Source organism: Pristiophorus japonicus, chromosome 12 (assembly GCF_044704955.1).
Source record: "Pristiophorus japonicus isolate sPriJap1 chromosome 12, sPriJap1.hap1, whole genome shotgun sequence".
Classification (NCBI taxonomy): domain Eukaryota; kingdom Metazoa; phylum Chordata; class Chondrichthyes; family Pristiophoridae; genus Pristiophorus; species Pristiophorus japonicus.
Genome location: NC_091988.1, coordinates 23,823,186 through 23,850,444, shown reverse-complemented (window position 1 = coordinate 23,850,444; position 27,259 = coordinate 23,823,186). Strand labels below are relative to the sequence as shown.

General features: G+C 44.2%; 1 protein-coding gene across 1 annotated transcript in view; it reads left to right on the top strand.

The window, feature by feature from the left end:
* The window catches only part of synpra (synaptoporin a), a 556,851-nt gene that overhangs the window by 347,686 nt on the left and 181,906 nt on the right, over positions 1 to 27,259 (top strand). Inside the window, exon 3 of the mRNA XM_070894759.1 lies at positions 25,519 to 25,643. Coding sequence (XP_070750860.1) covers positions 25,519 to 25,643 — 125 coding nt within the window. The remainder of the gene's footprint in view (positions 1 to 25,518; positions 25,644 to 27,259) is intronic.

Sequence of the window (27,259 nt, the reverse complement as noted above, 5' to 3'; positions counted from 1 at the left end):
TTCCATAAATATATTAAGAGCAAGAGGATAACTAAAGAAAGGTTAGGGCCTATTACAGACCATGAGAGTAATCTGTGTGTGGAGGCGGAAGATATGGGTATGGTTCTTAATGAATACTTTGCGTCTGTTTTCACAAAGGAAAGGGGCAATGCAGATATTGCTAGCGAGGAGGTGTGTGAAATTCTGGATTAAATAAGCATAGTGAGAGAGGAGGTATTAAGGAGTTTAGCAGCTTTGAAAGTGGATAAGTCCCCAGGGCCAGATGAAATGCATCCCAGGCTGTTGAGCGAAGCAAAATAGGAAATAGCAGAGGCCTTGACCATCATTTTCCAGTCCTCTTTGGATTCAAGCATGGTGCCGGAGGACTGGAGGACTGCTAATGTGGTATCTTTGTTTAAGAAGAGAAAAAGGGATAGGCCGAGTAATTACAGGCCTGTCAGCCTAACCTCAGTGGTGGAAAAATATTGGAAAAAATCCTAAATGACAGGATAAATCTTCATTTAGGGATTAATTAGGGACAGTCAGCACGGATTTGTTAAGGGAAGATCGTGTTTGACTAACTTGATTGAATTTTTCGAGGAGGTAACCAGGAAGGTCGATGAGTGTAGTGCATACGATGTAGTGTATATGAACTTTAGCAAAGCTTTTGATAAGGTTCCACATGGCAGACTGGTCACGAAGGTAAAAGCCCATGGGATACAGGGCTAAGTGGCAAGCTGGATCCAAAATTGGCTTAGAGATAGGAAGCAAAGGGTAATGGTTGATGGATGTTTTTGTGACTGGAAGGATGTTTACTGTGGGGTTCCGCAAAGCTCAGTACTGGGTCCCTTGCTTTTTGTGGTATATATCAATGATCTAGATTTGAATATAGGGGGTATGATTAAAAAGTTTGCAGATGAAACTAAAATTGGCTGTGTGGTTGATAATGAAGAGGAAAGTAAAGGCCTGCAGGAGGATATCAATCTGCTGGTCAGGTGGGCAGAACAATGGCAAATGGAATTTAATTCAGAGAAGTGTGAGGTAAAGCACTTGAGGAGGGCTAATAAGGAAAGGGTATACACATTAAATGGTAGGCCACTTAGAAGTGTAGATGAACAAAGGGATCTTGGAGTGCTTGTCCACAGATCCCTGAAAGTAGCAGGCCAGGTGGATAAGGTGATTAAGAAGGCATACAGAATGCTTGCCTTTATTGGCCGAGGCATAGAATACAAGAGCAGGGAGGTTATGCTTAAAGTGTATAATACACTGGTTAGGCCACAGCTGGAATACTGCGTGCAGTTCTGGTTGCCGTATTATAGGAAGGACGTGATTGCACTGGAGAGGTGCAGAGGAGATTTACGAGAATGCTGCCTGTAATGGAGAATCTTAGCTATGAGGACAGATTGGATAGGCTGGGTTTGTTCTCCTTGGAACAGAAGAGGCTGAGGGGAGACCTTATTGAGCAGTATAAAATTTTGAGGGGCCTGGATATAGTGGATAGAAAAGGCCTATTTCCCTTGGTGGAGGGGTCAATTATGAGGGGACATAGGTTTAAGGTGGTTGGTGGAAGGTTTAGAGAGGATTTGAGGGGAAGCTTCTTCACACAGAGGGTTGTGGGGGTCTGGAACTCACTGCCTAGAAAGGCAGTAGAGGCAGAAACCCTCACCACATTTAAAAGGTGTTTTGATGGGCACTTGAAGTGCCGTAACCTGCAGTATTACGGACCTGGAGCTGGTAAGTGGGATTAGACTGGATAACCTCTTGTTGGCTGGCGCAGATACGATGGTAAGTACTTCAGGGAATCTAATACGATCAGAGTGGTCTCCTGGACTAGTTTCAGTCGCCTGGATGGGTCAGAGAGGAATTTTCCCAGATTTTTTTCCCCAATTGGCCTGGATTTTTATCTGGTTTTTGCCTCTCCCAGGAGATCGCATGGCTCCGGATGGGGTGGAGTGTAAAGTGTTGCGATATATGGGGTATCGCAGTTGTGTGGGGTGGACTGGTTGGACTGGGTGCTGTTTACCTGTCCTTCATTGTTCATAGGTTTATATGTAACCTTCAGGGCTGCTGACTGAGGGCCTTGCGGCTCTTTGTCGGCCGGCGCGGGCACGATGGGCCGAAATGGTCTCCTTCTGCGCTGTAAATTTCTAACCTTCTATGTTTTGTTTGTTGATTGACATAGCCTTCTCCAGGTGGTAGGGCAAAACAATGTATGCAATGACTTTCTTCCAAATCATTCTCAATGCCATGCCCTGATCAGCCAGCACAAACTGTTCTGTGAGGATGACTTAAAATGCATCATTTTTATTTCCCTTCCCCTGACCTAAAGTAGAACACTTCGTGTCTACACGGAGTTGTTTCCATTAGGCTTGTTGAGAGCTCATACAGCTCCCCAAAGTGGGGCAGATGAGTTTAAGTCACAAATAGCGAGAGAAGTTGAATATCTGTCTTAATTGGGAGTTGAATGCTGCTGAGCACATTTTATATGTGACAGTGTTCAGAGTAAGTTAAAACCACTCAATCCTATTATCTTTTTAAATTCCCTGTGCTACACTACTAGACTGTACACATGGTGCAAAAGATGAAATCATGGAAAGTTATGAACTTAAGAAAAAGACAGACAGAAAAAGCTGGTCCATCGGGTCTGCTCCATTCAGCTTTGTTGTAACTAAGCAACACGATCCCTTTTGGTCCCCATCCACCAGCAGTCTTGTAATCTCTTGGGAGCGGCAAAAAAGTAATGGCATATACCCCCCGTCGTGAGCAAATGCAATGGCCAGATTTTACTTACCTCGCCAGGTCAGTGCCGGGTGATGTCGATGGCAGATCGTGGCCCCACTGCTGCCTGTATCCCACTGTGTAAAATGACTTTCCATTGATTGGACTTGTTAAGCCCATCCAGCGCATTAGTTGGCCCAATTAGAAGGAAGTGGGTCTGGTGACACCATTTCATGATGCGTCATCAGCCAGTTTCCTTAAAGGGACCATGTCCAAATTTATTTTTACATTTGTGCTTTCAGTGTTATACAGCATTGAAGTGCTGCAAATGCTGGCAATGACTGCACAAAGGCACAGGGCTGTACCCAGGCTTTCTCATGACTCCCTCCATGGAGATCCTCTTCCCTTCCCATGGGCAGAAGAGACCTCCCCAGGAGACCAACACAACCTGGTTGCACATTGCAGAGGAAGGCACAAGCAGGGATGTCATCAGGAGGACCTGGGTGCAGTGCCACAAACCTTTCAATGATTTCAGTACATCACAAAACAGTTGTACAAAGCCACACTCAACCTCATCCTATCGTGCTTCTCATCACATCCACATCACTCTGCCTTCCCTATCCTCCTTCTGCACATCCTTACTCACACCATTTTATCTTGTGCCTCCACCCATCCCTCTCTATCTATATGATCACAACCCCATCTCACTAGGCACCCCTCACACTCACCCTCATCCCAGTACGATCATACCAACTAACAACACACAAGGATAGCCCTTGGTTGTTTTATGCAATGTCCATGTCAAGTTTCTGTTAATGTAGCGTCAAACATTAAAATCTTATTTTCAACACTTTGTATCCTTGGACAGATTTGTGTGCACCTTTGGAAGTGGCTTAGTGAGTTGTAGTGAATGGTGAGATACAACGGTACCCCCCGCAATGGTCATGAGTGTGAAAGGAATGGCTTGGGCATTGTAGGGATGCTTTACGATGTTGGTGTGGGGTGGTGCAAACCTGGTGCATCATGTGGCAGCCAGGATGTACAGTGTCAAGTGAAGTCAATCTGGCCATGGTGCGGCCATTCTTGGCCTCCCGGGCAACAATGTGGTCAGGTGCTGATGCCCTCTGTCCTGTGCATAATCACTTGATTGCAGTGAAAGTTGGTGTTGTTGTTGGTGCTGCTGGTGTGCCTGGTGCTGTTGATGTTGGGACTGATCATGGTTGGATTCTGAGGACCAAGGTGAGAGAGTATAAATGGCAACCATGTTAATGGAATAGAAGGCAGGTGAAGTAGAGCTGACAGAGCATTCTGTCAATGATGAGAGCATACTTCCAATGAGTTGAGAGTGGATGGAGAGTGGGAAGTGGAAAGCCTGCAGAATCTGTGCTGGAAATGGACTGAGATACAGCTTGTGACTGAGGAAAGTGATGATCTGTCAGGTGGGAGGTATTACTGTACATTTGAAGCCGTCAAGGAATCAGCTCAAGCAATGGCCACTGAACTCATGCCCCAGCTTGACAGCCATGGTCTGCACACTAATGGGGATCCTGTGGTCATGAAGTTAAAGACAAAAGGTAGTTGAAAACAAGCTGTCCCAATCCGCAATGAAAAAAACATTTTCCTACCCAACTCACCACCGATCCCGCCCACTAACCCCCCAGAAAATTACCTCCCAACTTTCTGCCTTAATAACGTTCACTTACAAGGTTCTCATATGAACATCGCATATCATTTGAACAGTGATGGCAAATATCCCTTTACATATATACCACAGTATGGTTTCCTAGGTCCAAACATTGCACCTTGAAGAAAGTTACCATTGAGAAGAGGTGTTTTTGCCTTTCTTGCTGCTGCTGTTACTGTATAGGGAATTGCATGTAAGTGCTGAATATGAAAACAAGGCATCTGTCACATCTCTGAAAGCAACGTGGACTGGATGTTGCCTCAGACCAAATATATCTAATGGGTACTTTTGCCATAGAAGCTTAATGCTCTCATAACTTGACTATGTCTGCGAGTTCTGTTCTAACAGATGGTATATGTCAGTGACAGTTTCTCTACTTAGTTTGAATCTTCTCAGATATTGATCATCTAAGAGCCCAGGATAGCTGACCCTGGATAAGTAAACTCCGTGGCTAGACTAAGGGCATGTTCTATGTTTCCTTTTCTGACAGCCTCTGTACTCTCAGGCTGTCAACTCCTCTTCCTCCTCCATGCTCCTCATTGAGATTGATGCTGCCGGCTCCCTCCTTCTTCTTCTACTTAGGCAGTCCCTCGTATCGAGGATGACTTGCTTCCACACCAAAAAGGGATGAATTCACAAGTATTTCAATGAAAGACCTGGCATTCCAGGTCCAGAACTACATCTTGAAGGGTGGAAGATGCCTGTGCGTGGTCTTTTTTAACGTGTGGTGGCCGTTGCACACCAGCCACCACATGGGCTTGACAGAGCTAGGTCTTGGTCCAGTGGCAAGGATTACCCAAGACGACTGGAGACCTGCTCTGCTGCACGGACCTAGTGCGCACACATATCGCAGTGTGGGCTGGCCCGTGCTGCCCCTGGGCCCTCGCCTCCTCTGGGCCCCGAACTCTCGCCTCTCCTGGGCCCCGATCACGTCGCTACCATCTCTCACCGCTCCATCGCCCCAACCTCGCCCCTCCATCCATGCTGATGCAGTCAAACAAAACTAACTGAAATTGAGTTGCTGCTAAGCTGTCCATCTCACTGTTCGGTATTTAGAAACTCTTATTTGGAGAGAAGCGCAAAGTAAGCTTGTGTTGCCTGCGCAGTGCCAAGATTAAAGACATCTCCTCACGGCTGGAGAAGAACTTGGAGTGGAAAGTGGATGATCCAGTTGTCGTGGTCCATGTAGGAATTAGTGAGATAGATAAAACTAGGAATGTGGTTCAGCTGAGAGAGTTTGAGGAGTTAGAGTCCAAATTAAAAAGCAGAACCACAAAGGTAATCATCTCTGGATTGCTACTTGAGCCACGCGCCAATTGGCATGGGGATCAGCAGATTAGAAGGTTAAATGCGTGGCTCAAAGAGTGGTGTGGGAGGCAGGGGTTTTGCTTCATGGGGCACTGGCACCAGTACTGAGGAAAGAGGGAGCTATTGGGATGGGCACCACTTAAACCAGGCTGGAACCAGTGTCCTGGCGAATCAAATAACTAGGGCAGTAGACAGGGCTTTAAACTAATGAAGGGTGGTGGTGGGGTGGGGAGGAGCGCGGTTGGGAGGATTCAGGAAAGAGTGAATTTTAAAGCAGCAAGAGAAATGTCAAGGCTCTAGAGCAGAGCAGACGTTTGGCTAAAAATAAACAGAGTAGGTCAGGAAGGGAAAGAGAGAGAGTAACAATAGTAATAGGGCATCAGTGACTAAGATAACATCAAAGAAAAATAGAAAAAAAGTCAAAGTTAAAGGCACTATATCTGAATGCGCAAAGTAGTCGCAACAAAATAGATGAATTAATAGCGCAGATAGAAATGAATAGGTTTGATCAAATAGCCATTACGGAGACGTGGTTGCAAAGTAACCAAGGTTGTGAACTAAATATTCCAGCTTACTTAACTTTTAGTAGAGAGAGGCAAACTGGAAAAGGAGAAGTGGTAGCCCTGATAATAAAGGATGGGATAAAGACAGAAGAGAGAAGGGATCTTGGCTCCGAAAATCAAGAAGTAAAATTAGTTTGGGTGGAGCTAAGAAACAACAAGAGGCAGAAAACATTGGTGGGAGTTGTTTATAGGCCCACAAATAGTAGTTGTAATGTAGAGCAGAGTATAAATCAGGAAATTAAAGGCGCATGTCATAAGGGTAATACAGTAATCATGGGGGACTTTAATCTACATATTGATTGGGCAAACCAAATTTGCAGCAATAATGTGGAGGATGAATTAATGGAATGTTTACAAGGTAGTTTTCTGGATCAGTATGTTGATCATCCGCCACCAGGGCGCCCCTTAAAAGGGAGGCATTTTGCGCCCAGGGCCGCCATCTTTATTTGTTGGCTGCCTCTTGGGTTGGCCCAACAATGTCGGCCCTCGCGTCGACCAAGCCGCCATCATGCAAACCGGCACTCCGTTTTGGGTGCCAGGCTGCTGGCCCAGTCAATCGCGTCCCTGGTGGCCCAGTGGCGGGCACCAAAGGGCCTGCAGAGTGTAATTGAATGGGAGGAACGTTGTTGCGTCAGCGCTATGCGGAGCGCTAATCTCAGCACCGCGCTACTAACCCAGGAGCGCCCCTCAAAGAAAGCCGAGCACCGGAGAAAGCGCTCCACTTCCTTTGAGCGGCATACGGCCCAATTCCGCGTTGGGGCCGGGACTTCCAGGCCGATCACAGGAAGCCCCCGCCCTGGAAGGTTACTGTCCCTAATCGGGTTGAAGGGCAAGTTCTAGCCCCTGAAAACTATAAACATGTTAATGAGGAGTGAGCATGAATTTTGGGTGCTACCTGGACCATTTTGAGATGATGCAGCTTAACATCATAAGGCCTTAACATTGCCCATTTCATGGCTATATTCAACCTCTAAGCCAAAGACTATAAACCACATCTATAGCTCCTTTGTATTGCAAAACTGTTTGATTTTTTCTTTAAAGTGAAGCCTGCATGCATTCAATCTGTCTGTCACCATGACGACTGTTTTGACGATCAGTGCAATCGTGAATGTATAAAGATTCATCCAATAATTCTGCAATTCTAATATCAATGTCTACAGATGGCTGCCTACACATATCTCCTGTAATTACATCAAAGGGGTGATTTTCCAAGTGCCTACTTTTGGCTTGTAATAGATGGGAAATTGTGGGGAGAACGCATTCAGAAATCTGCACCTCGGAGTATTAATCATAGTCACAATTGCACTGCAGAGTATATTCTTCGAGGATTCCTGACAATTATATTACAATTGGAAAATTGTTAATTAAGCCCTGATGCACTCATAGTGGGCCCAAGTTTGCCCCTCCGGAGGTGCGCCGTCTTTGCAGACGAAAAACGGCGCTGAAAACTTACTTCGGTATTCTCCCTGCTCCTTGGAACGTCGCAGGCCTTGGCGTGGCGCAGCACGAGCAGTGGGGGGGGCGGAGCCAGGTCCCAGCGCTGAAAACAGTGCCGGGACCTCTGCACATGCGCGCTAGAGTGCGCGTGCATGTGCAGTAGCTCCTCGCCCCCACAATCTGCAGGCTGTGGGAGAGGGGCCCGAAGCACGCCGCCCCTAACACTGGCCGAATGGGCACCCTCATCGGCGGCCCACTGCCTTATCCAGCCACACCAGTAAAAGGAGGTCTGAGAGAACCAGAACCCCAGCAGGTTGTCAGTGAAACCCTGTAGCTGGTTAGTATGCTGATGTTTTTCACAAGGGAATCAGTTTAGAAGAAGTAGATTGGGTTAGGTTAGGTGTCCAATGTCTGAAACAAATGGGAAGCATTGAGACAAATCATGCACGCAATATTCACAAGGCCACACAATGGATGGAGTAAGTGCACTGTCTATACATTGTGCTGAGTATTTATATGCCATTGGTTAGAATAAAGTAGGAGCCAGCAAAAGAATGCTATCGAAGGTACTGAAAGGGTCTATGTAGGAGTAGTTTGGACAAGGTTACTTTGTTTTTATTTGATATTGATTGATTGATTGCTTATTATTTTGGTCTTGGTGCTTTAGGTGCAGGGATCCTTCTATTTTTTATTTGTTAATTCATTGTTTATTACTTTTTGTGCTTTGTTTAGTGCTTTGTAAGTCTTGGTGCTAGGTGCAGGTCCTCTCATGCTTATTTTTGTGCTTTGTTTAGTACTTTTGCTTTACATGTACTTATGCTTCTTTAATGTTGTTGTGAAGGTGTTTAGTGCTTTGCAAGGTCCTCTCATTTCATTTCCCCCTCCCCCCCCCCCCCCCACCCCATCTCTGGCTACCTGCGCGGATTTCTTAGCTCACCGCAAGGTTTTTCTGTGCGGCCACAAGTGGCCACATATGCTGGCCTAAGTTAGTTTGGAGTAACATTTAGCTGTCTAAACTCGCTTAAATGGCCAAAACAAGCGTAAATGGCCATTTTGAAAAAAACAAAACTAAAAAAAACCTAACTAACTCAGTTACATTGGAGCAAATTAAATGGGCAGAATTGCAATTTTTAAGATACTCCAAAAAAAATCTAGTTGCTCCAAAAAAAAACAGAGCAACTCCTGGGCAAACTTGGGCAGTGTACTTAAGCACTGTGCAGGCTATTCAATAAACAGCTAACAATTGTTTGTCATCAAGCTACATTATGCTTTCAAGAGGAAGTGATCAAGATGTATATATTGAATAAATGGGAAAAGATTACGAGAAGACACTACTCAGGTTATATAAAACTGAGAGGAATGGATGTTGTAGATGCAAACAGATTTTGTTAATTTGAACTGAGAGCACAATATAAAATGAACATGCTTCAAGCAAGATTTGAGGATAAAATGATTTCCCTACACAGAGTAGTGATGATGTGGGATAGACACCTAACAAAGACAGCTTATGCTGTGCTGATTAATACCTTTATAAAATCTGAATGAATACCTGGCTGGTCATAGCACTGAAGGTGATATGAGTAAGAATAGATGGAGATAATTAAATCCTACTGGGAACATGACAATTCCTGAGCTGCTCGACATTTTGAAAAGTCATGTCAGTGAAATTGGCAAAGGATGATTAATGTGTGAAAGGTTACATGGGTATTCTAAAGTATTATTGGATAACAGGCAGAAGTTGAAAAAGTTTTCCTCAGGAGGTGAAATAGTGACCCCGATATTTATGGGGAGGTGGGGAGGGAGCAAAGGGGGTGTTGGGCAGTTTAGTGGTCGAGAATCCCGGAAATATGGGTTTCCCTCAGGTCCTGCCCAATTTAACAGCAGGACCTGATTCCCATTCCTGGATTCTGTTTTCCGACTGAAGCCAACCAGATTCAGAGGCTGGCTGGCGGGCAGGTAGGCCTGAGATAGCAGGCCCCAGCCGGAAAGCAGAGAGGAGGAAGGGAAAGATCGTAGGTCGGGGGTGGGTGACATCGATGGAGGGGCCCGGTGAGATCAGGGGTCGGTGGGTCATCAATGGAGGGGGAGGGGGAGGGTGCCCGGAGAGATCGGGGGTCATTGATTGGGAGAGCCGGAGAGATGGGGGGGAAGAGGGAGAAGATTGCAGGATGCCAAGGAGAATTTTGCATGCCGGGGAGGATATGGCATGTCAGTATATATAATTTTCAATCATTTTCAATAGATCTATATAGAAAATCCATCTGGTTTCTACCTGTTTTGGTGTTAGAAGTGTACCTATGTATGTACGCAGGGGTATACCGTATGTTAGGAGCGAAGTACTTATACCGACTCTCTAGGGGATTGTGTGTATCATTTCTCCATATTAAATAACAGAAAGGGCACATACAATGCGTGGAGTTAACTATTGAAAAACTGTAAAAGCGGATGAATGTTGCACAGGAGGTCGCTACGTTTAGAATATTTCCTTTCAGTGTACTTTGGGTCCAGAAATTTAATTTATTTGTTATTCCTCCAAAGGTTAAATTGATACAGTAGCTATAAAGCTAAAGAGTGATAACATGTTACATTTTGTATATATTCACATCTCTACTTTTCATAATTCTTAATTTTATACAAAAATTATTCATGAAGGTGAAATACTGAATTTTATCCAAAATGATGCTGACATATATAGAATGTAATAATTGTATATTATCTATGTCATTAAACTATGCTGAGGAAAGTAGATTAAAGAAATCAGTGGAGTTATTTTGAGAGCTTCATTAATATGTATAATATCAACCACAATGGTGTGTTAATGGGAAATCATAGCCAGTTACTTAGCAAATGAGAACAATGGCACAATGGAGCTGACATTCCTGGCAGCAGAGCTGCTGTAATATCGGTAGAACGACCTAATGGACAATGCATCCCTGCTCAGTGTTGCTCTCCTTGGCTCTGAAAATCCATGGCCATTCAGGCGGACTTCCTCCCTAAGTACGGCAGCTGTGCTGGGTCCCTGCCTTTAGCCACAGTTTTTGAGAAGGTTTTGTAGGGGTGAGACGAGTGGCGAGGCCTGAATCCCCAAAGATTGTGGGGGTGGTGGGGAGGGGGTGGGGGAGGGTAGCGGGGGATTGATTTCTTTGAAAATGTTAAAGCTTGAGCCCCATTCAGCAACTTTCTTGGGGGGGAGGAGGGGGCTGGTCCCTCCGCTCCCCCTCGTTGACCCACTTCACCCAGCTATTCTCACACATGCAGTGTGGGGGGGGGGGGGGGGCGGGGGGGGGGGGCAGTGGAAGCTGCCACAGACGTGTTCCCAAATTGTCAGAGGCCTGTTTCTGGAATCGCTTCCCCCTCCACACATTTCAGCGTAACTGCAGGGTGTGCGCCCCTGTGGATGTTCCAGGCCATACTACCGATCCAAAAAACGGTTCAATTAACATTATCAACATTGAGGAACAAAAGATTATTATTGTTTTGCTTGTTAAGGGTTTGTTGTTATTGAAAAACTTCCCTGCATTTCACAAGATTGCAAGATAATTACGGCTGAGGAAGATCATTCAGCCCATTTTAGTTAATCAATCAAAAAATACCTTAAAGTCTGTCCATTGTGTCACCCAAATAGTCTTTCAGTAGTTTGAATCTGTGTTCAATGTCTTACTCTCGCAACTTAGTTAAAGATATTTATTTGTATTTAGCTTTTCTATACCATTAAAGGAGAGGACCAACTGCCGTGGCCGCCATTTTTTTTTGTCGGCCGACTGCTATGCCGTTCCGACAGTTATGCCCCCAGGTTCAGCCAGACCGCCAACAGGCAACCTGGCACCCCCTCTTCGGTGCCAGGCCGTTGACCCGGAAGAAACTCTCCCTGGTGCCCCAGTGGACTGAACTTCAAGAATCGCACCGATCTCCCCTTTAAGTGACATGGTGACGCGCCAGCGCAATGATCTCATCAGCGCTACGCTGATGACTGACAGTGGAGGACACTCCGTCGCCCCCTAACTTCCGCCCCTCTAGTGTACAAACTTCCGTTCACCACTGCACTTCCGCCCCCATTATGACCGACTTCCAGTCCGCTGGGGAAAAATGTCAGAAGAGCGGAATTTCGCTCAAGAGGCCACCACATTGGGCAATTTCGGCCCCCGTGTTTCTCTTGTCAGTTTTCATCCGGGGGAGTGGGGGGTCGTTACCGCCTCCCAGGAAATTGCCCTGCAGGTTTGGGAAGCGCCTTGCCCCATGGTTAGCGCCCCGGGCCGCCGTGCAACCGTCATCGTTGTGTGCGGCAGCCCCTCACCGCCCTGTGCCGACCCTTTAATGCCCCATGGGGGAAATTGCCTCGCTTGCCACGAGGTTTGGCGGAAGCGGATGTCAATGCATGCTTTACGAATCGCGAAACTGGCGGACATCTGCTCCCGGGGTGCTGTTTAAAGAGGCCTGCAGCCTCTTAGGCCACCATCTTTGTTGGTTGGCCGACTCTTGGTTCGGCCTGACCATGGTGGCCCTAGCGTGAAATGAGCCACTATCATGCAGCCCAGTGGCGGCCACCTGTAGCCCATGTAGTGTGCGGAGCGGCCCTCCCCTTTAATGGATGGGTAGCGGTGCAGCGCTACATGAAGCATCAGCGTAGCACTGTACTCATGCTGCGCTACTGCCCCGGTACCACCAGAGACAGTGCCCTGCTTCCTTTGAGGGGCGCAAGGCCCAATTCCGCATCGGGGGCTGGACTTCTGGGTCGGGTGATAAAAGTCCCGGCCCGGTAGTTTACTGCCCCCAATCGGGGCGAGGGGCAATTTTGCCCCCATTGTGTCTTGGTGATCAGAACCAGACGCAGTATGTCCGGTGTACTCTGACCAGAGCACTATACAGTTTGAGCATGATTTCCTCTGATTTATACTCTGCCGTCCTGGCTATATAGTTCAGCATTTTATTTATTTCAGTTATTGAATTGTTACCTGCTTGAGAGGAATCAAATGTCAGTATTGCTGGATCATTGTTATTAGCTGCTGTTTTTTCATTTCCATGAACAAAAATTGCACATTTCAAAAATATATGTTTTTCTGAATCCCGTACTCATTGGTTCAAAAATAAAAAATTAAAAAAAAAGGAAAGATTTAGGCACTTGGTGTTTGACCACTCTAAAGGACCCATGAATTAAAATTATTGTGACCAGAAAGTGATCTTATAGTTTACAGTCCTAAACTAGTAACTTAGTCTATTATATTTTAATACAGAAACAATGAACTGCAAACTTTGATTAAAATACACAATGATTTAATAATTAACATGGTTATAAGATGTTGTTAAACGCATATTAAAAATCTATGATGCTAGAGAGATAAAGTGTATGGTAGTTCATGATAGTACAGACATTTTATTGCTTGAGAAACTGTTTAGTTGTGGCCTGAACTAGATAGATAAGAGAATAAAGGTATTGAAAACAGAGCATTATAATCATGCTTAATACCATATTTGAAATAATCATCTCCATGTTATTACTGTACTTTGGAGATACAGGAATTGCTTACTATAATTTTTTTATCGTTTGGGCTACAAAGGATAACATGTGTACCATAGTGCAGATAAAGAGCAAAAACTATCCAGGAAAATTATTCAATTAAATCTTTTTACCAGAATAAATGAGACTTGACAACTTTTGATTTATTTGTCTTTCTTGGACCAGCAAATTAGAAGAGTAATTTCTGTTTACACGTTTTCTTATATAGGAATGGCCTGTTACTGTGTTATCAATTGGACCCGATTGTGTTCACTTGGCGCTACAACATTAAGAACACTAGGGGGGTAATTTTGACTATGTATGAAAGTGTAAAACGGGTGATATAAAATCAGCAGCTCGTTTGAAGTCAATGCAAATAAAAATCGTGAGAGAAGGAAAACAGGCTGCCGATTCGCTATGACACAAAGTCAAAATGATCCCCAATACTTGACACCTTGCGATTGATTACATCATGCCAAATACCTCCTGTGTAACCTGCCACTCATCTCCCCTTCCAACCTAGGTCAAACCTTTATCCCTCCCCTACTTCCTGATGGCACAATTCTCCCTCAGTTGCCAGTCTCCTTCCTCCCTCACCCCAAAGTGTAGCATCTCGTCCAGCTTATACCCTTTGCCACCCCAATACCCCGCTCTCCACTTCTGCCCTTTTCAGCACAAATCTTCAATTTATGATTTTTCTTATCACAGATTCCACAGAACTACAGTTTATTACTAAGTTATTAGGGTTGACATTGATTGATAGGGAAGTTATAATATATTTTCCAATATAGTTATAGCTCTGTAGGGAACTGAGATACTGTGCATTTCAATAAAACATTCATTTTCCAATTTAATTTGATAAAGTGTAATGGTTTTTTCCCATAGAAATTAAATCTTTTAACTTGCTTGTGATTTGATGGCATAATTTCCTGTAAATTATACAGAAGAGCTGCACTACAGATAAAAGGACGAACCATAATTGCTGATGATCAGAAATGAAATATAAAATGCTGGAAATTTAGCAGATCGATTAGTGTCTGACAGTGAAAGGTCAGTAGTGTAACAGTGAAGGGCCACACCCACTACACTAATCTATCTTCCTCTTTCAGATGCTGATGGACTTACGTATTTTCTGTTCAATTTTCAATATTCCACTACAATCATAACATATTCAATATATCCCATAAGTTGTAGTAACAAAATGGCCATTAATTGAGCTGTCATTTCTGACTGGCCCCTGCTGAATAGTCACTTTCACCCAAGAGCTGCGCCTCAAGAAAACAACACAAATAAATAACTGATGATTTTGTTGGAGTCCATATTACACAATTATAGTTGGTATCCGCAAAGTGATGGAAGGCGTTTTAAATAAGGCTCCTAAATTTTTCATTTTACTGGACTATTGACATTTTTATATTGCTATAAATATTTTAAATTTTATATGATATCTGATATATTTAACAAAATATATTGGCCCAGAAATGCCTCAGACCACAAAGAATATTATGAAAATACCTGGTGGTCCCGGAGGAATGAACACTTCGCTCCGAGGCCTGGATACGCGGCCCAGCGCAGAGGCCCACGCATCCTAGGGACGTAAACAATCGAAATGAAGTATTTTCTTACTGATAGTAATGCGAGCTCCCTTTGTACGGAACTCCCATTACTATGAATGGGAATACCGCCAAAAACAAAGAAAATACAATACATAAATTAAAAAACACCTCACTTATTTAAAATGAATAGAAATTGAATTCAATTTTATAGAAATTTTTTTTTTTAATTTTTTATTATTATGTTTTAATAGTGTTAAAAATAAATTTACCTTAATGGACAGGGTTACACCTGCATCTACCAGGCATAAGAGTTTTAAGGACATTCGCTAGGCAGGAGTTGGGCAAGTAGCTCAACTCTCCGCCTGTGAAGGCCCTAATCCCAGGAATGTATGCGATCTGTTAAAGGAAATTTTGATAGATCACAAGTGCCGGGTTTAGGCGCATGCACAGTGCACGCCTAAACCTGAAACTTGTGGGGTCTCTTTGGGCACGTCCCATTTTTATATTCGTTCAATGGGATATGGGCATCGCTGGCAAGGCCAGCATTTATTGCCCTTCCCTAATTGCCCTTGAAGGGTGGTGGTGAGCTGCCTTATTGAACCGCTGCAGTCTGTGTGATGAAGGTACTCCCACAATGCTGTTAGGGAGGGAGTTCCAGAATTTTGACTCAGCAACGATGAAGGAACAGCTATATACTTCCAAGTCAGGATAGTGTGTGACTTGGAGGGGAACTTATGGGTGGTGGTGTTCCCATGCGCCTGCTGCCCTTGTTCTTCTAGGTGGTAGAGGTTGCGGGTTTGGGAGGTGTTGCCGAAGAAGCCTTGGCGAGTTGCTGCAGTGCACCTTGTAGATGGTACACACTGCAGCCACGGTGCGCCGGTGGTAGATGGAGTGAATGTTGAAGGTGGTGGATGGGGTGCCAATCAAGCGGGCTGTTTTGTCCTGGATGGTGTCGAGCTTCTTGTGTGCTGTTGAAGCTGCACTCATCCAGGCAAGTGGAGAGTATTCCATCACACTCCTGACTTGTGCCTTGTAGATGGTGAAAAGGCTTTGGGGAGTCAGGAGGTGAGACACTCGCCGCAGAATACCCAGCCTCTGACTGGCTCTTGATGCCACATTATTTATGTGATTGGTCCAGTTAAGTTTCTGGTCAATGGTGACCAAAAGGATGTTGATGGTGGGGGATTTGGTGATGGTAATGCCGTTGAATGTCAAGGGGCAGTGGTTAGACTCTCACTTGTTGGAGATAGTCATTGCCTGGCACTTGTGTGGTGTGAATGTTACTTGCCACTTATCAGCCCAAGCCTGAATGTTGCCCAGGTCTTGCTGCATGCAAACATGGACTGCTCCATTATCTGAGGAGTTGCAAATGGCACTGAACACTGTGCAATCATCAGCAAACATCCCCACTTCTGACCTTATGATGGAGGGAACGTCATTGCTGAAGCAGCTGAAGATGGTTCGGCCTAGGACACTGCCCTGAGGAACTCCTGCAGCAATGTCCTGAGGCTATGATAATTGACCTCCAACCACCACAACCATGAATGAACAAAAAAAAGCCACTGAACTCATGCCTCAGCTTGACAGCCATGACCCTGTCAAAAAAACACTTTTATCACCTGACCTGCCACCGCTCACGCCCGCTGACCCACACAGTTTGTCACATTGGATCAGGTGACTTTTAGTCATCTAACATGGTCACCTGAAAGCAATGGCACCTCCTGAATATATTAAAATTAGGGCCGTAGATCTCGTTAAGGACACTATTGCCAAGTTGATCTGAGGGCACACTGTATACGTTAACTTTTAAATCCGCCCACCAATCCTTGGTGCCAATAGTCTGGAAAGAAGCTGCTCAGTGATATTTAAAGGGATCCTCAGCTTCTTTAAAGTAAGCCTTCTTTTTTGGTTGTGTTGGCTGCTCCAACTCAGTTAAAAAATGTTGGCACTGATTATTCGGAACTTTAGGACAATCTCTGTGCAGGGGCTTCTTCAAAAACAAGGGGCCGAAATTGATGGTCTTACCGCCGACTGCTGCCAAGATCCGCCGACATTCCTCTTTGGGTTGCTCCCAGTGCCAGTTTGCACTTGGGCTGGAGTGGGTGGGAGGGGAGAACCACCAGGAACCGCCCGCTGACATCAGCGGACAGCCAAGTGGCGCAAGTGACCTCCCGCCCGCCGAGATGCCAGATTGGTGCGGGCGGGAGTCGATTAATTTTCATCAATTTCCTGCCCAAAGTACCGCCTAGTCTCTCGGCGACCATCGGCGGCCTTTTGGGCGGCACTTGGGCGGGACTTGGCCTTCACCAAGTTCGGTCCATTAGACCCTGCCAACATGGCTGTGCTGCTTTGTTTGCTATTGGAGGATGCTGAGGAGGAAGAGCAGTGAGTCAGATCGCAGAGACCTACAACTATTGCGAGAAGATGGTGGAGGAGGGGAGAGCATAGGAGACCTTACATCATGATTGTCTACAGGAACAGAGCATCTTACCTGTATTTAACTGAGGAACAGTGTGTCCGACATGACCACTTCACCGGGGAGCCTGTGACAGAACGATGTCACTTGTTGCAGCATCACCTGCAGCCCAGCACCAGGTCATTCACATCATTGCCTGTGGCTCTGAAGGTGACTGTGGCCTTGAATCTCCACACCTTAGAGTCATTACCGGCTACAACAGATAACATTGTCAACATCAACCAATTTGCTGCATCAAGCAGGTGACAGATGTCCTCATCGAGTCCATCGATTTCCCATGGAGGCAGCGAAACAAGAAGAAAGTGTTCTGGGCTTCACCAAAAATATAGGCTATTAACAAACACAGGGCATCGTTCATTGTACCCACAAAGTCTTGCATGCTCCATATCAGAGGTGATGACAGGCAGCGCATCATGCAATTCTTTGCCCGGTTCCCTGGCAGTTCTCAGGATGCATGTATGCTGTGCCAGACAATCCCCTCTCTGTTCGACCCAGACCATTGGGCATCAGGCTGGCTGACTGAGGTCAAGGGGTATCTCTTGAGCACATGGCTCATGACACATCTCATTAACGTGTGCACATATGCTGAAGAGCATTACAATGAGACATGCCCCGCCCAGATCTCTGATTGAGCAAACAATTGGCATTCTCAAACAGAAGTTGAGCTGCCTGCATAGGTCTGAAGACATCTTGCAATGTAGGCCTAAGAGAGTCTCCAGATTCGTGATGGTAAGCTGCATGCTTCATAACTTTTCCCTGCGAAGGAGGAAACCCTCATAGCCACCTGGGGAGGAAGAAGTGGAAGCGCAGGAGCGGGAAGATTGACAGGAAGCCATGGACAAAGAGAAAGAGGATAAGGAAGGACCACCAATCCTGCCAGTTGTCACAGCTCTAACAGCAGGAAGAAGAGATACCTGTAGGAGTAAGGTTTCGTGACAGTGCATCTGGGCCCTGCAGGGTGTACCTCCAGCCTCAGTCACAATGCTACTTATATGCCCCCTGCCCACAGTTTCCATTGCTACCTCTTCTAATGGGGACAAGATGTGGATGGATGGCAGCCATCCTCCAGTCTGTAGCTGTTTGCTGTTATTGTGTGCCGATATAGCTTGTCCTATAAGAAGAAAGGGAATGTGTTAATGTGTCGTGTGGTGAAAGGATGAAGATGTGCTAGAATAGCGGTAATAGTACATGAAAGATGGCAAAGGTGTGAGGAAGTGAGAGAAGTAATTGCGCGGACAGTAACACTGCGCAGAGTGTGTCAGTCACAGAGAAGGAGGTTCAGTGAAGTATGCTGCTGTGATAGGAAGAGAATAATGGAAACAATGCAGGGAAGCTGGTGAGTGATTGGGCTAAGTGTGGTGTAGGGCTAAGGAGACAGTAAGAGAGATGTGAGTAGGAGTCTTACATTTGCAGCCCTCCGAGCTGTCTGTGCTCCTCCAATTCTGGCCTTCAGCACATCTCCGATTTGAATCGCTCCACCTTTTCCCTCCCTAAACCGCTCTGCCTCTGTACCTCTCTTTCCTCCTTTAAAACACTCCGTAAAACCTCACCTCTTTTCTGCCCTAATATCTCCTTATGTGGCTCGGTGTCAAATTTTGTTTGATAATGCTCCTGTCAAAGGCACGATATAAATGCAAGTTATTATTGTTGTTGCTCAGATCATTAAACTTCTTCGGTCAATATCCGTTTCCTTTATACCTATCTGTGAAATGTCTTGGTAACGTACTTTATATTATAGGTGCAAACTGTTATCACTGTTGTTGGGAAGAAATCAAGATGGGAGGATGAATAAATAAGGAAATAATGGAAGCAATTTTCTAAAATGTCATGGGACAAGTATTGCAGTCGAGGATGCAAAGCAATTAATTAACATGAGCAACATGAAAAATATTATTACTAGAAAAGTTTTACTCTATAAAAATGAACAGTAGGGAAATCTAAAATAAAATTGAGCATTTCTTCCAATGGTAAGATGATTCGAACATTTTAACTTAATGATCGAGGCCTTTCGAATGATGGGCTTCCCAATTATGTTTAGATGGATGGCTACAAATTGTCGCCCATTCATAGTTAATGGGTAGAAAATGTAGCCGACAGTATCTATACATGAGCTATTTGATAGTTAGCACAGGAAAGGATCTTATTAAGGCAAATTATGTTGTCAAAGATGACAGATATAATCACTTTGTAATACTTTTATAGAAGACATTTCTGAGAGTTCTGAGTTTTTCTTTTTGCAAACCTTTAGAGTAATCATTCTGTGAAAACTCTTGCTCAGGACTCTTTGGTGCATATAGAATGATGTTTGCCCTTGGGCTCAATTTTAGTCCGTTATAACATAAGCATAATTCATACACTGACAGCCGTGGTTCAGTTGGTAGCACTCTTGCCTGAGTCAGAAGCTTGTGGGTTCAAGTCCCATTCCAGAGACTTGAGCACAAAAATCTAGGCTGTCACTCCAGTACAGTGCAGAGGGCGTGTTTCAGGTGAGACATTAAACCGAGGCCCCGTCTGCCCTCTCAGATGAACGTAAAAGATCCCATGGCATTTTTGAAGAAGAGCAGGGGAGTTATCCCCGGTGTCCTGGATGAACTCCAGGACACAGTCGACGTATTTACCGAGGCGTATGAAAGCATGGGCCTTACGCTAAACATTAGTAAGACAAAGGTCCTACACCAGCCTGTACTCGCCACACAGCACTGCCCCCCAAACCTCAAGATCCACGGCGTGGCCCTGGACAACGTGGACCACTTCCCCTATCTCGGGAGCCTCCTATCAACAAGAGCAGGCATTGATGATGAGATCCAACACTGCCTCCAGTGCGCCAGTGCAGCCTTCGGCCATCTGAGGAAAAGAGTGTTTGAAGATCATTCCCTCAAAACTGTCACCAAGCTCATGGTCTACAGGGCCGTATTAATACCCGCCCTCCTGTTTGGCTCAGAGACATGGACCATGTACAGTAGACACCTCAAGTCACTGGAGAAATACCACCAGCGATGTCTCCACAAGATCCTGCAAATCCCCTGGGAGGACAGATGCACCAACGTTAGCGTCCTCGTCCAGGCAAACATCCCCAGCATTGAAGCACTGACCACATGTGATCAGCTCCGCTGGGCAGGCCACATAGTTCACATGCCAGACACGAGATTCCCAAAGCAAGCGCTCTACTCGGAACTCGTCCATGGCAAACGAGCCAAAGGCAGGCAGAGGAAACGTTACAAGGACACCCTCAAAGCCTTCCTGATAAAGTGCGACATCCCCACTGACATCTGGGAGTCCTTGGCCATAGACCACCCTAAGTGGAGGAAGTGCATTTGGGAGGGCGCTGAGCTCCTCGAATATCGTCTCCGAGAGCATGCAGAAATCAAACGCAGGCAGCGGAAGGAGTGTGCGGCAAACCAGGCTCCCCGCCCACCCTTTCCCTCAACGACTATCTGTCCCACCTGTGACAGAGACTGTGGTTCTCGTATTGGACTGTTCAGCTACCTAAGAACTTATGCTAAGAGTGGAAGCAAGTCTTCCTCGATCCTGAGGGACTGCCTTTGATGATTTGGTTCCTCAATTAACCTTACAAAAACAGATTATCTGGTCATTATCACATTGCTGTTGGTGGGAGCTTGCTGCTGGTGAGAATTGGCTGCCGTGTTTCCTACATTACAACAGTGATTACACTTCAAAAGTATTTAATTGGCTATAAAGTGCTTTGGGGTGTTCTGAGGTCATTAAAGGTGCTTTATAAATGCAAGTTTTCTAATGCAATGTTTTTAAAACTAACGTAAAAGATCGCAGTTTATGCCGATTTTGGGTGAATTGTATGAAAAACCAGAGCAATCGAGTGGAAACTCCAAGCTCAGTTATTTAGAGACTTCGTCAGACCCCAACTGGGGTATTACATTCAGGTTTGGGCACCGCACCTCAGGACACTTGAGGGGGTGCCGCACAGATTCACCGAAATGATACTGGGGCTTAGAGGGTTAAATTGTGTGGAAATGCTGTATTCCTTCGAGTATAGAAGATTAAGGGATGATGTAATTGGGGTGTTTAAGATGATTCAAGGATTTGACTGGGTAGATAGAAAGAAACGATTTCCTCTGGTGGGAGAGTCCAGAAAAAGGATCATCATCTTTAAACTTAGAGCTCGGCTGTTCAGGGATGATGTCAGGAAGTCATTATTCATCCAAAGGGTAGCGGAAATCTGGAACTCTCTCACTCAAACAGCTAATTAGGTTAGATCAATTGAAAATGTAAGAACTGAGATTGATAGATTTTTGTTAGGCAAGTGTGTGAAGGGATATGGACCCAAACTGGGTAAATGGAGTTAAGATACAGAGCAGCCACGATGTAATTAATTGGCGGAACACACTGGAGGGGCTGAATGGCCTACTTCTGTTCCTATCTTCCTGCCTGTTAGTGCCACAAGTTGCTGTGCAAGTTTGTCATGTGACAAGTCAGGTGTTGGGGCAGGCCAATAATGCAAAATGGTCCTACAACAAGCATAGGGCCCTTACTTAGATATTTTAATCAGCTGTTAACAATTCTAGTATGTGCTCTGAGCACCTATGGAGTAGCCCAATCCAATATGGTGGGCGGCACACTTCTGGTGTGGAATGAGCACAAGCATGCCACCCACCATATTGGACACGTAGGTGCCCATTTCGCAGCTGAAACATGGGCGTGGCACTTGAATTTCAAAGCCAACATGTAAATACTTTCTCCCTTTAACAAGGAGGGCACTTGGTTAATTGTATGATATAAAATAGTTGTAGAGCTGTTGCAAATTAAAATCGTTGTAAATACTTTCTAGGGATATCTATATTGCTATCTGGGCTTGCAGGTGTCCCAGAGGAAAGTCATTACATAAAGTCACAAGTTAATTGCATTAAAAATCCCCTAATGTATTTGAACTGTTTAATATATGTGAAACTTGCAGACACCTGTCAGAGCCGGAGGTGTTATCTCAGAGCTAAATTATTTGATATGCAAATCAGGTATCAAAAGCAATTGAAACCCGCAAGAGCATCCAGAGCATGCTGTTCACCTCCTTTCTACCTGAATTCATTAATAACATGATTGTGTGCCTTGTGAGGAAACATTTCTTTCATCTGGGGTGTTGAAGCCTGTCTTAAAACGATACAAGTCCTGTTGATTTTCCAGTTCATTTCACCTGTTAGTTGCCATGTTATGGCAGTGGGAGGGGTTCAGTGGGGCTAAATCACTCCTTAGAGCTCAGTTAAAAGATTCTGGAAAAAAAAACACTAAGATTTCGGACCTTTCAGTTATTTTCAAGTAGTTTAAAATTTTGTGCAAATCAAGCATTGTATTGTCATATTCTTAATTCTTGTAATTATAATTCTTGTAAATTGATTTGACCACTGCCGTTAACTTGAACTCGGCGGTCTGACAGTGGTGTTTTTCTGCCTTTTAAACTGAACAAGATGGGCACCCCCATGTGGGTTTCCACTTCTTAATAACAGGATTAAAGGATCATTGTTAATTTTTCAGTACAATGACCTTAAATTTCAGATCATAGGAGATCCAGGTCTGCTACAGTAACTGCCTTTTTGCAATGAACCGAAGTAAAGAGTAATGGATGTAAACCCAATCTGTAATTCAACTATTATTTACTTATTATTCTATCATATCCATTCGGTCTACCATTTGCGTTCAATGGCAAAGCAAAGGCGTTTGCCGCTGTCCCCGAAGAAAGCTGCACTGAGGTTTGCCTTTTTCGTCGTTCAGTTGATTTCAGTGCCCTGCAATGAGAATGCGATGCTGCTGTGATAGCAACAAGCTATCTAAGCAGCCAATCACATTGCAGGGTTCTCACAGACTGTGAAACCAGGAAATGAGACGCTGCTTCAACCCAGACTTTAAAAAACGTTAACGCGAGCGAAACAAAGATTGGGACTCTCTCATGGGGATAAGCAGAACCTGAACTATCATGAACAAACATTTTTTTAAATTGTAATTTTTACCATTTGCCACTCTACAAATATAAAAATTAGTTTTTCAGGCTAGAATGTTTAACAGCCAATATGCTGTTAAAACCCCAGTTACACCCAATCCAACAAGGCTTAACATTTAATGGGATATTTAACACACATACACGGTGTAAAAGTTTCACTGATTATACCGATTGCCTGCTATGTGGAGGGTCCACAGTGCAATTAACTTGTGACTATATGTAATGACTTTCCTCTGGGACACCTGCAAGCCCAGATAGCCCAGTGTCAGAGCAGTGAATGACTTACCACAACTTCAGAACTTCCACATTTAGATGCACATGTATTACATCCTGAGGTTGCGGTCAGTTTCAAACATAGAAACTTAGAAAATAGGTGCAGGAGTAGGCCATTCGACCCTTCGAGCCTGCACCACCATTCAATATGATCATGGCTGATCATGCAACTTCAGTACCCCATTCCTGCTTTCTCTCCATACCACTTAATCCCTTTAGTCGTAAGGGTCACATCTATCACCCTTTTGAATATATTTAACGAACTGGACTCAACAACTTTCTGTGGTAGAGAATTCCACACGTTAACAATTCTCTGAGTGAAGAAGTTTCTCCTCATCTCGGTCCTAAATGGCTCACCCCTTATCCTTAGACTGTGACCCCTGGTTCTGGACTTCCCCAACATCGGGAACATTCTTCCTGCATCTAACTTGTCCAATCCTGTCAGAATTTTATATGTTTCTATGAGATTCCCTCTCATTCTTCTAAATTCCATTGAATATAAGCCTAGACGATCCAGTCTTTCTTCCTATGTCAGTTCTACCATCCCGGGAATCAGTCTGGTGAACCTTCGCTGCACTCCCTCAATCACTCCCTCAATAGCAAGAATGTCCTTCCTCAGATTAGGAGACCAAAACGGTACACAATATTCAAGATGTGGCCTCACCAAGGCCCTGTACAACTGCAGTAAGACCTCCCTGCTCCTATACTCAAATCCTCTTGCTCCTATACTCAAATCCTCTTGCTATGAAGGCCAACATGCCATTTGCCTTCTTCACCGCCTGCTGTACCTGCATGCCAACTTTCAATGACTGATGTACCATGACACCCAGGTGTCGTTGCACCTCCCCTTTTCCTAATCTGTTACCATTCAGATAATATTCTGCCTTCCTGTTTTTCCACCAAAGTGGATAACCTCACATTTATCTACATTGTACTTCATCTGCCATGCATTTGCCCATTCACCTAACCTGTCCAAGTCACCCTGTAGCCTCTTAGCATCCTCCTCACAGCTCACACTGCCACCCAGCTTAGTGTCATCTGCAAACTTGGAGATCTTACATTCAATTCCTTCGTCTAAATCATTGATGTATATTGTAAATAGCTGGGGTCCCAGCACTGAACCTTGCGTACCCCACTAGTCACTGCCTGCCATTCTGAAAAGGGCCCATTTATTCCTACTCTTTGCGATATGGCGGGGTAATAATGACGAATGCTGTTAGTTCGCCGTTATTACCCACTGCAAATTCTGGCCTATTGTTTCTTAAATATTCTACAAGTTTCAAAAGTTCAACAAGTAGCCAGATGGCATAATTTTCAGTTTGTGTTTTCCATAACACGGCACTAAAACTATTACACAGCACTAAAACTATTACAGTCAATAGCTTGATCAATAAAACATAGCATGGCAGATTATTTCTAAAAAAGGTTACACAGAGTAGGCATGGAAGAAAGTGAAGGAACAAATGAAGTCGGTTGCGTTGCACTTCATGTAGTTACACTTCATCATTTCTTGAGTATACAATGCAGTCAACATGTATTTTGAATTACAGTTTTTTTGTCATCTATGTGTATCCCGCTTTGGATTTACATTGGTCTTCTCCACATTGGCTCCTGAGAAATAATGTTTGTACTTTGTCATTCACATTAGAATTGTTGGCAGGGGATGAACAAAAATCTTCTTCCTTATTTAAATTTTGATTCATATATATTGTAGCTATAATGCCCTCTAATTATTTAATTCTAGAAGAAGTTACATTTTTTAAATGTTAAGAAGGTATTGAGATTTACATTGCTCAGAGCAGGTAATATGTGGTTTAGATGCTTTCAATGTGGATCTCTCTTCAGCTCCCATTCACAGAAGCCTCAAACTCATGAATAAGTCCAGGAGCACCAGTCAGTTCCATAAGTACACAATGCAATCTCGTCTGACGACTAACATTCAAATATTTTCCAAATAGGTCATGTTACAAATGTAACTTTTCACAACTAAGAATCTTGATTCTGCCTTGTCAGTAGGAAAATGCCAACGTATATCAAATGCCTAAATATTTCTTTCCCTTGACAGATTTTTGCAATCTTTGCATTTGCAACATGTGGTGGTTACTCTGGAGCGCTGAAAGTCAGTGTGGACTGTGCGAACAAGTCTGAAAGTAACCTGAACATTGAGATAGGATTTTCTTATCCTTTCAGGTACGCTTTTAAATTGATAGTGTGTTGTGTATATCAGAATTCAATGTATGAACCATTAAGTCCTTCATTTATGAGTTTAGAGACAGACTGTGAAAGATTTGTGTGAAGTTCTACAGTGTAAATTCATTATGCTTCAGAATGTTCATGGATTACCTGCTTAATAATCTTCAGAAGTGAGTTGACCAATTATTCCATCCTGGTGTAACATTTTACATTAATGTACATTTGGTTATATTTAAAATTGATAGATAGATCTCATTCATAAACCAGTCTATAATAACATAAACTCATCACCCAGGACAGCAACGGCACACACTTCTTGTTGAAGATAGTAATACAGCAATAAATCTTTATTCATGGACTGAAAATATAGTATGAAATAGAAATTGTTAAATTCCGTTGAATTAATCATGTTATATACGCTGTGTTGAGGGCAAGTCAACTTTCTGTATAGTTCGGTGCATCATTTTCTTCAATACGATGAACTAAATCTACACAATTAAAAGTCTTACAGCTAATACACATGTCATACCGTTCAAAGTTATCATATCTCCAAAGTTTAACATGTCTTTAGGCCACAAAATGTAAATGGCCCAAATAACGACTTATTTATTACGTTAAATTACCAATATAATATCTAATTGCCCGACTAAATGTGAATGGATCGAAAAGTGCCAGAAAATACCAATGAGAAGGGAGTAACCAGCAGCAAGCCAAGCAACTAAGCATTTATTTTTAAAGCTACTTTTCACTAACCATCCAGTATCATAACACTGACAAACTTACTCTTCTTTGCACAGTGTTCTTCACTCAGATGAGTAAATACAGCCAGAAGTACCACTTACATTATTTAACAAAGAAATTTAACAATTCTAAAAACATGACTAAACTTTCACATAAAATTGTGAAATTAATGTTATAAATGCAAGAAGATTCTCCCAGCTAGGCCTTCCCTTTTATCTGGAGCCTGAGACTAGATTTGGAAATTCCACCTGGGAGCTGGGATTTCTAGCTGCTGGTTTGTGTGAGAGAGAAAGGGAGATGCATCATGGGAGTTGTTTCTATTTGGCTGCTGTGGAAGTAAAATACCCACAATGCACCAAGAAAATATGAGACACATAACAACCAGATAGAAAAGGTTCAGAGTTCTAGGCCTAGAAATTGGTTGGTTTAATGCCACTTGTTACCATGTTAGTCGAAAGGAAAAATGGCGGCCGCCGCTCTACCGCCAGCTGTAATGGCAGCCGCGAAATCGCCCATCACATACACCATCATGGCTGGGTCGACACGGGCTCTTCCAGAATCATCCACCATTTCCAGCCTGGAAATCCTGGCCTCCAAACTCTGCGCAGAGTTCCTGCAATGTTGGAAGCGGACTCCTCCATGCTCTTTGACATTGCTAAGTGGCTCTCTGGCAGGCTTGCCATTGCACCTAGCAATTTGATGTGCATGCCCATCACCTTTCTTCTGAAGGCAACCCCATCGAGGTCCTCAGCTAAGTTGTGTGCAGCAGAACTCGCCCTTTGTGAACTCGCCCTTTGTGAACTGGCCCCCAGCTACCCTTTCCCCCAGCCTTGCTGCAGCCCACTTATGCCTAGCACTTCGTCCTGTGCAGA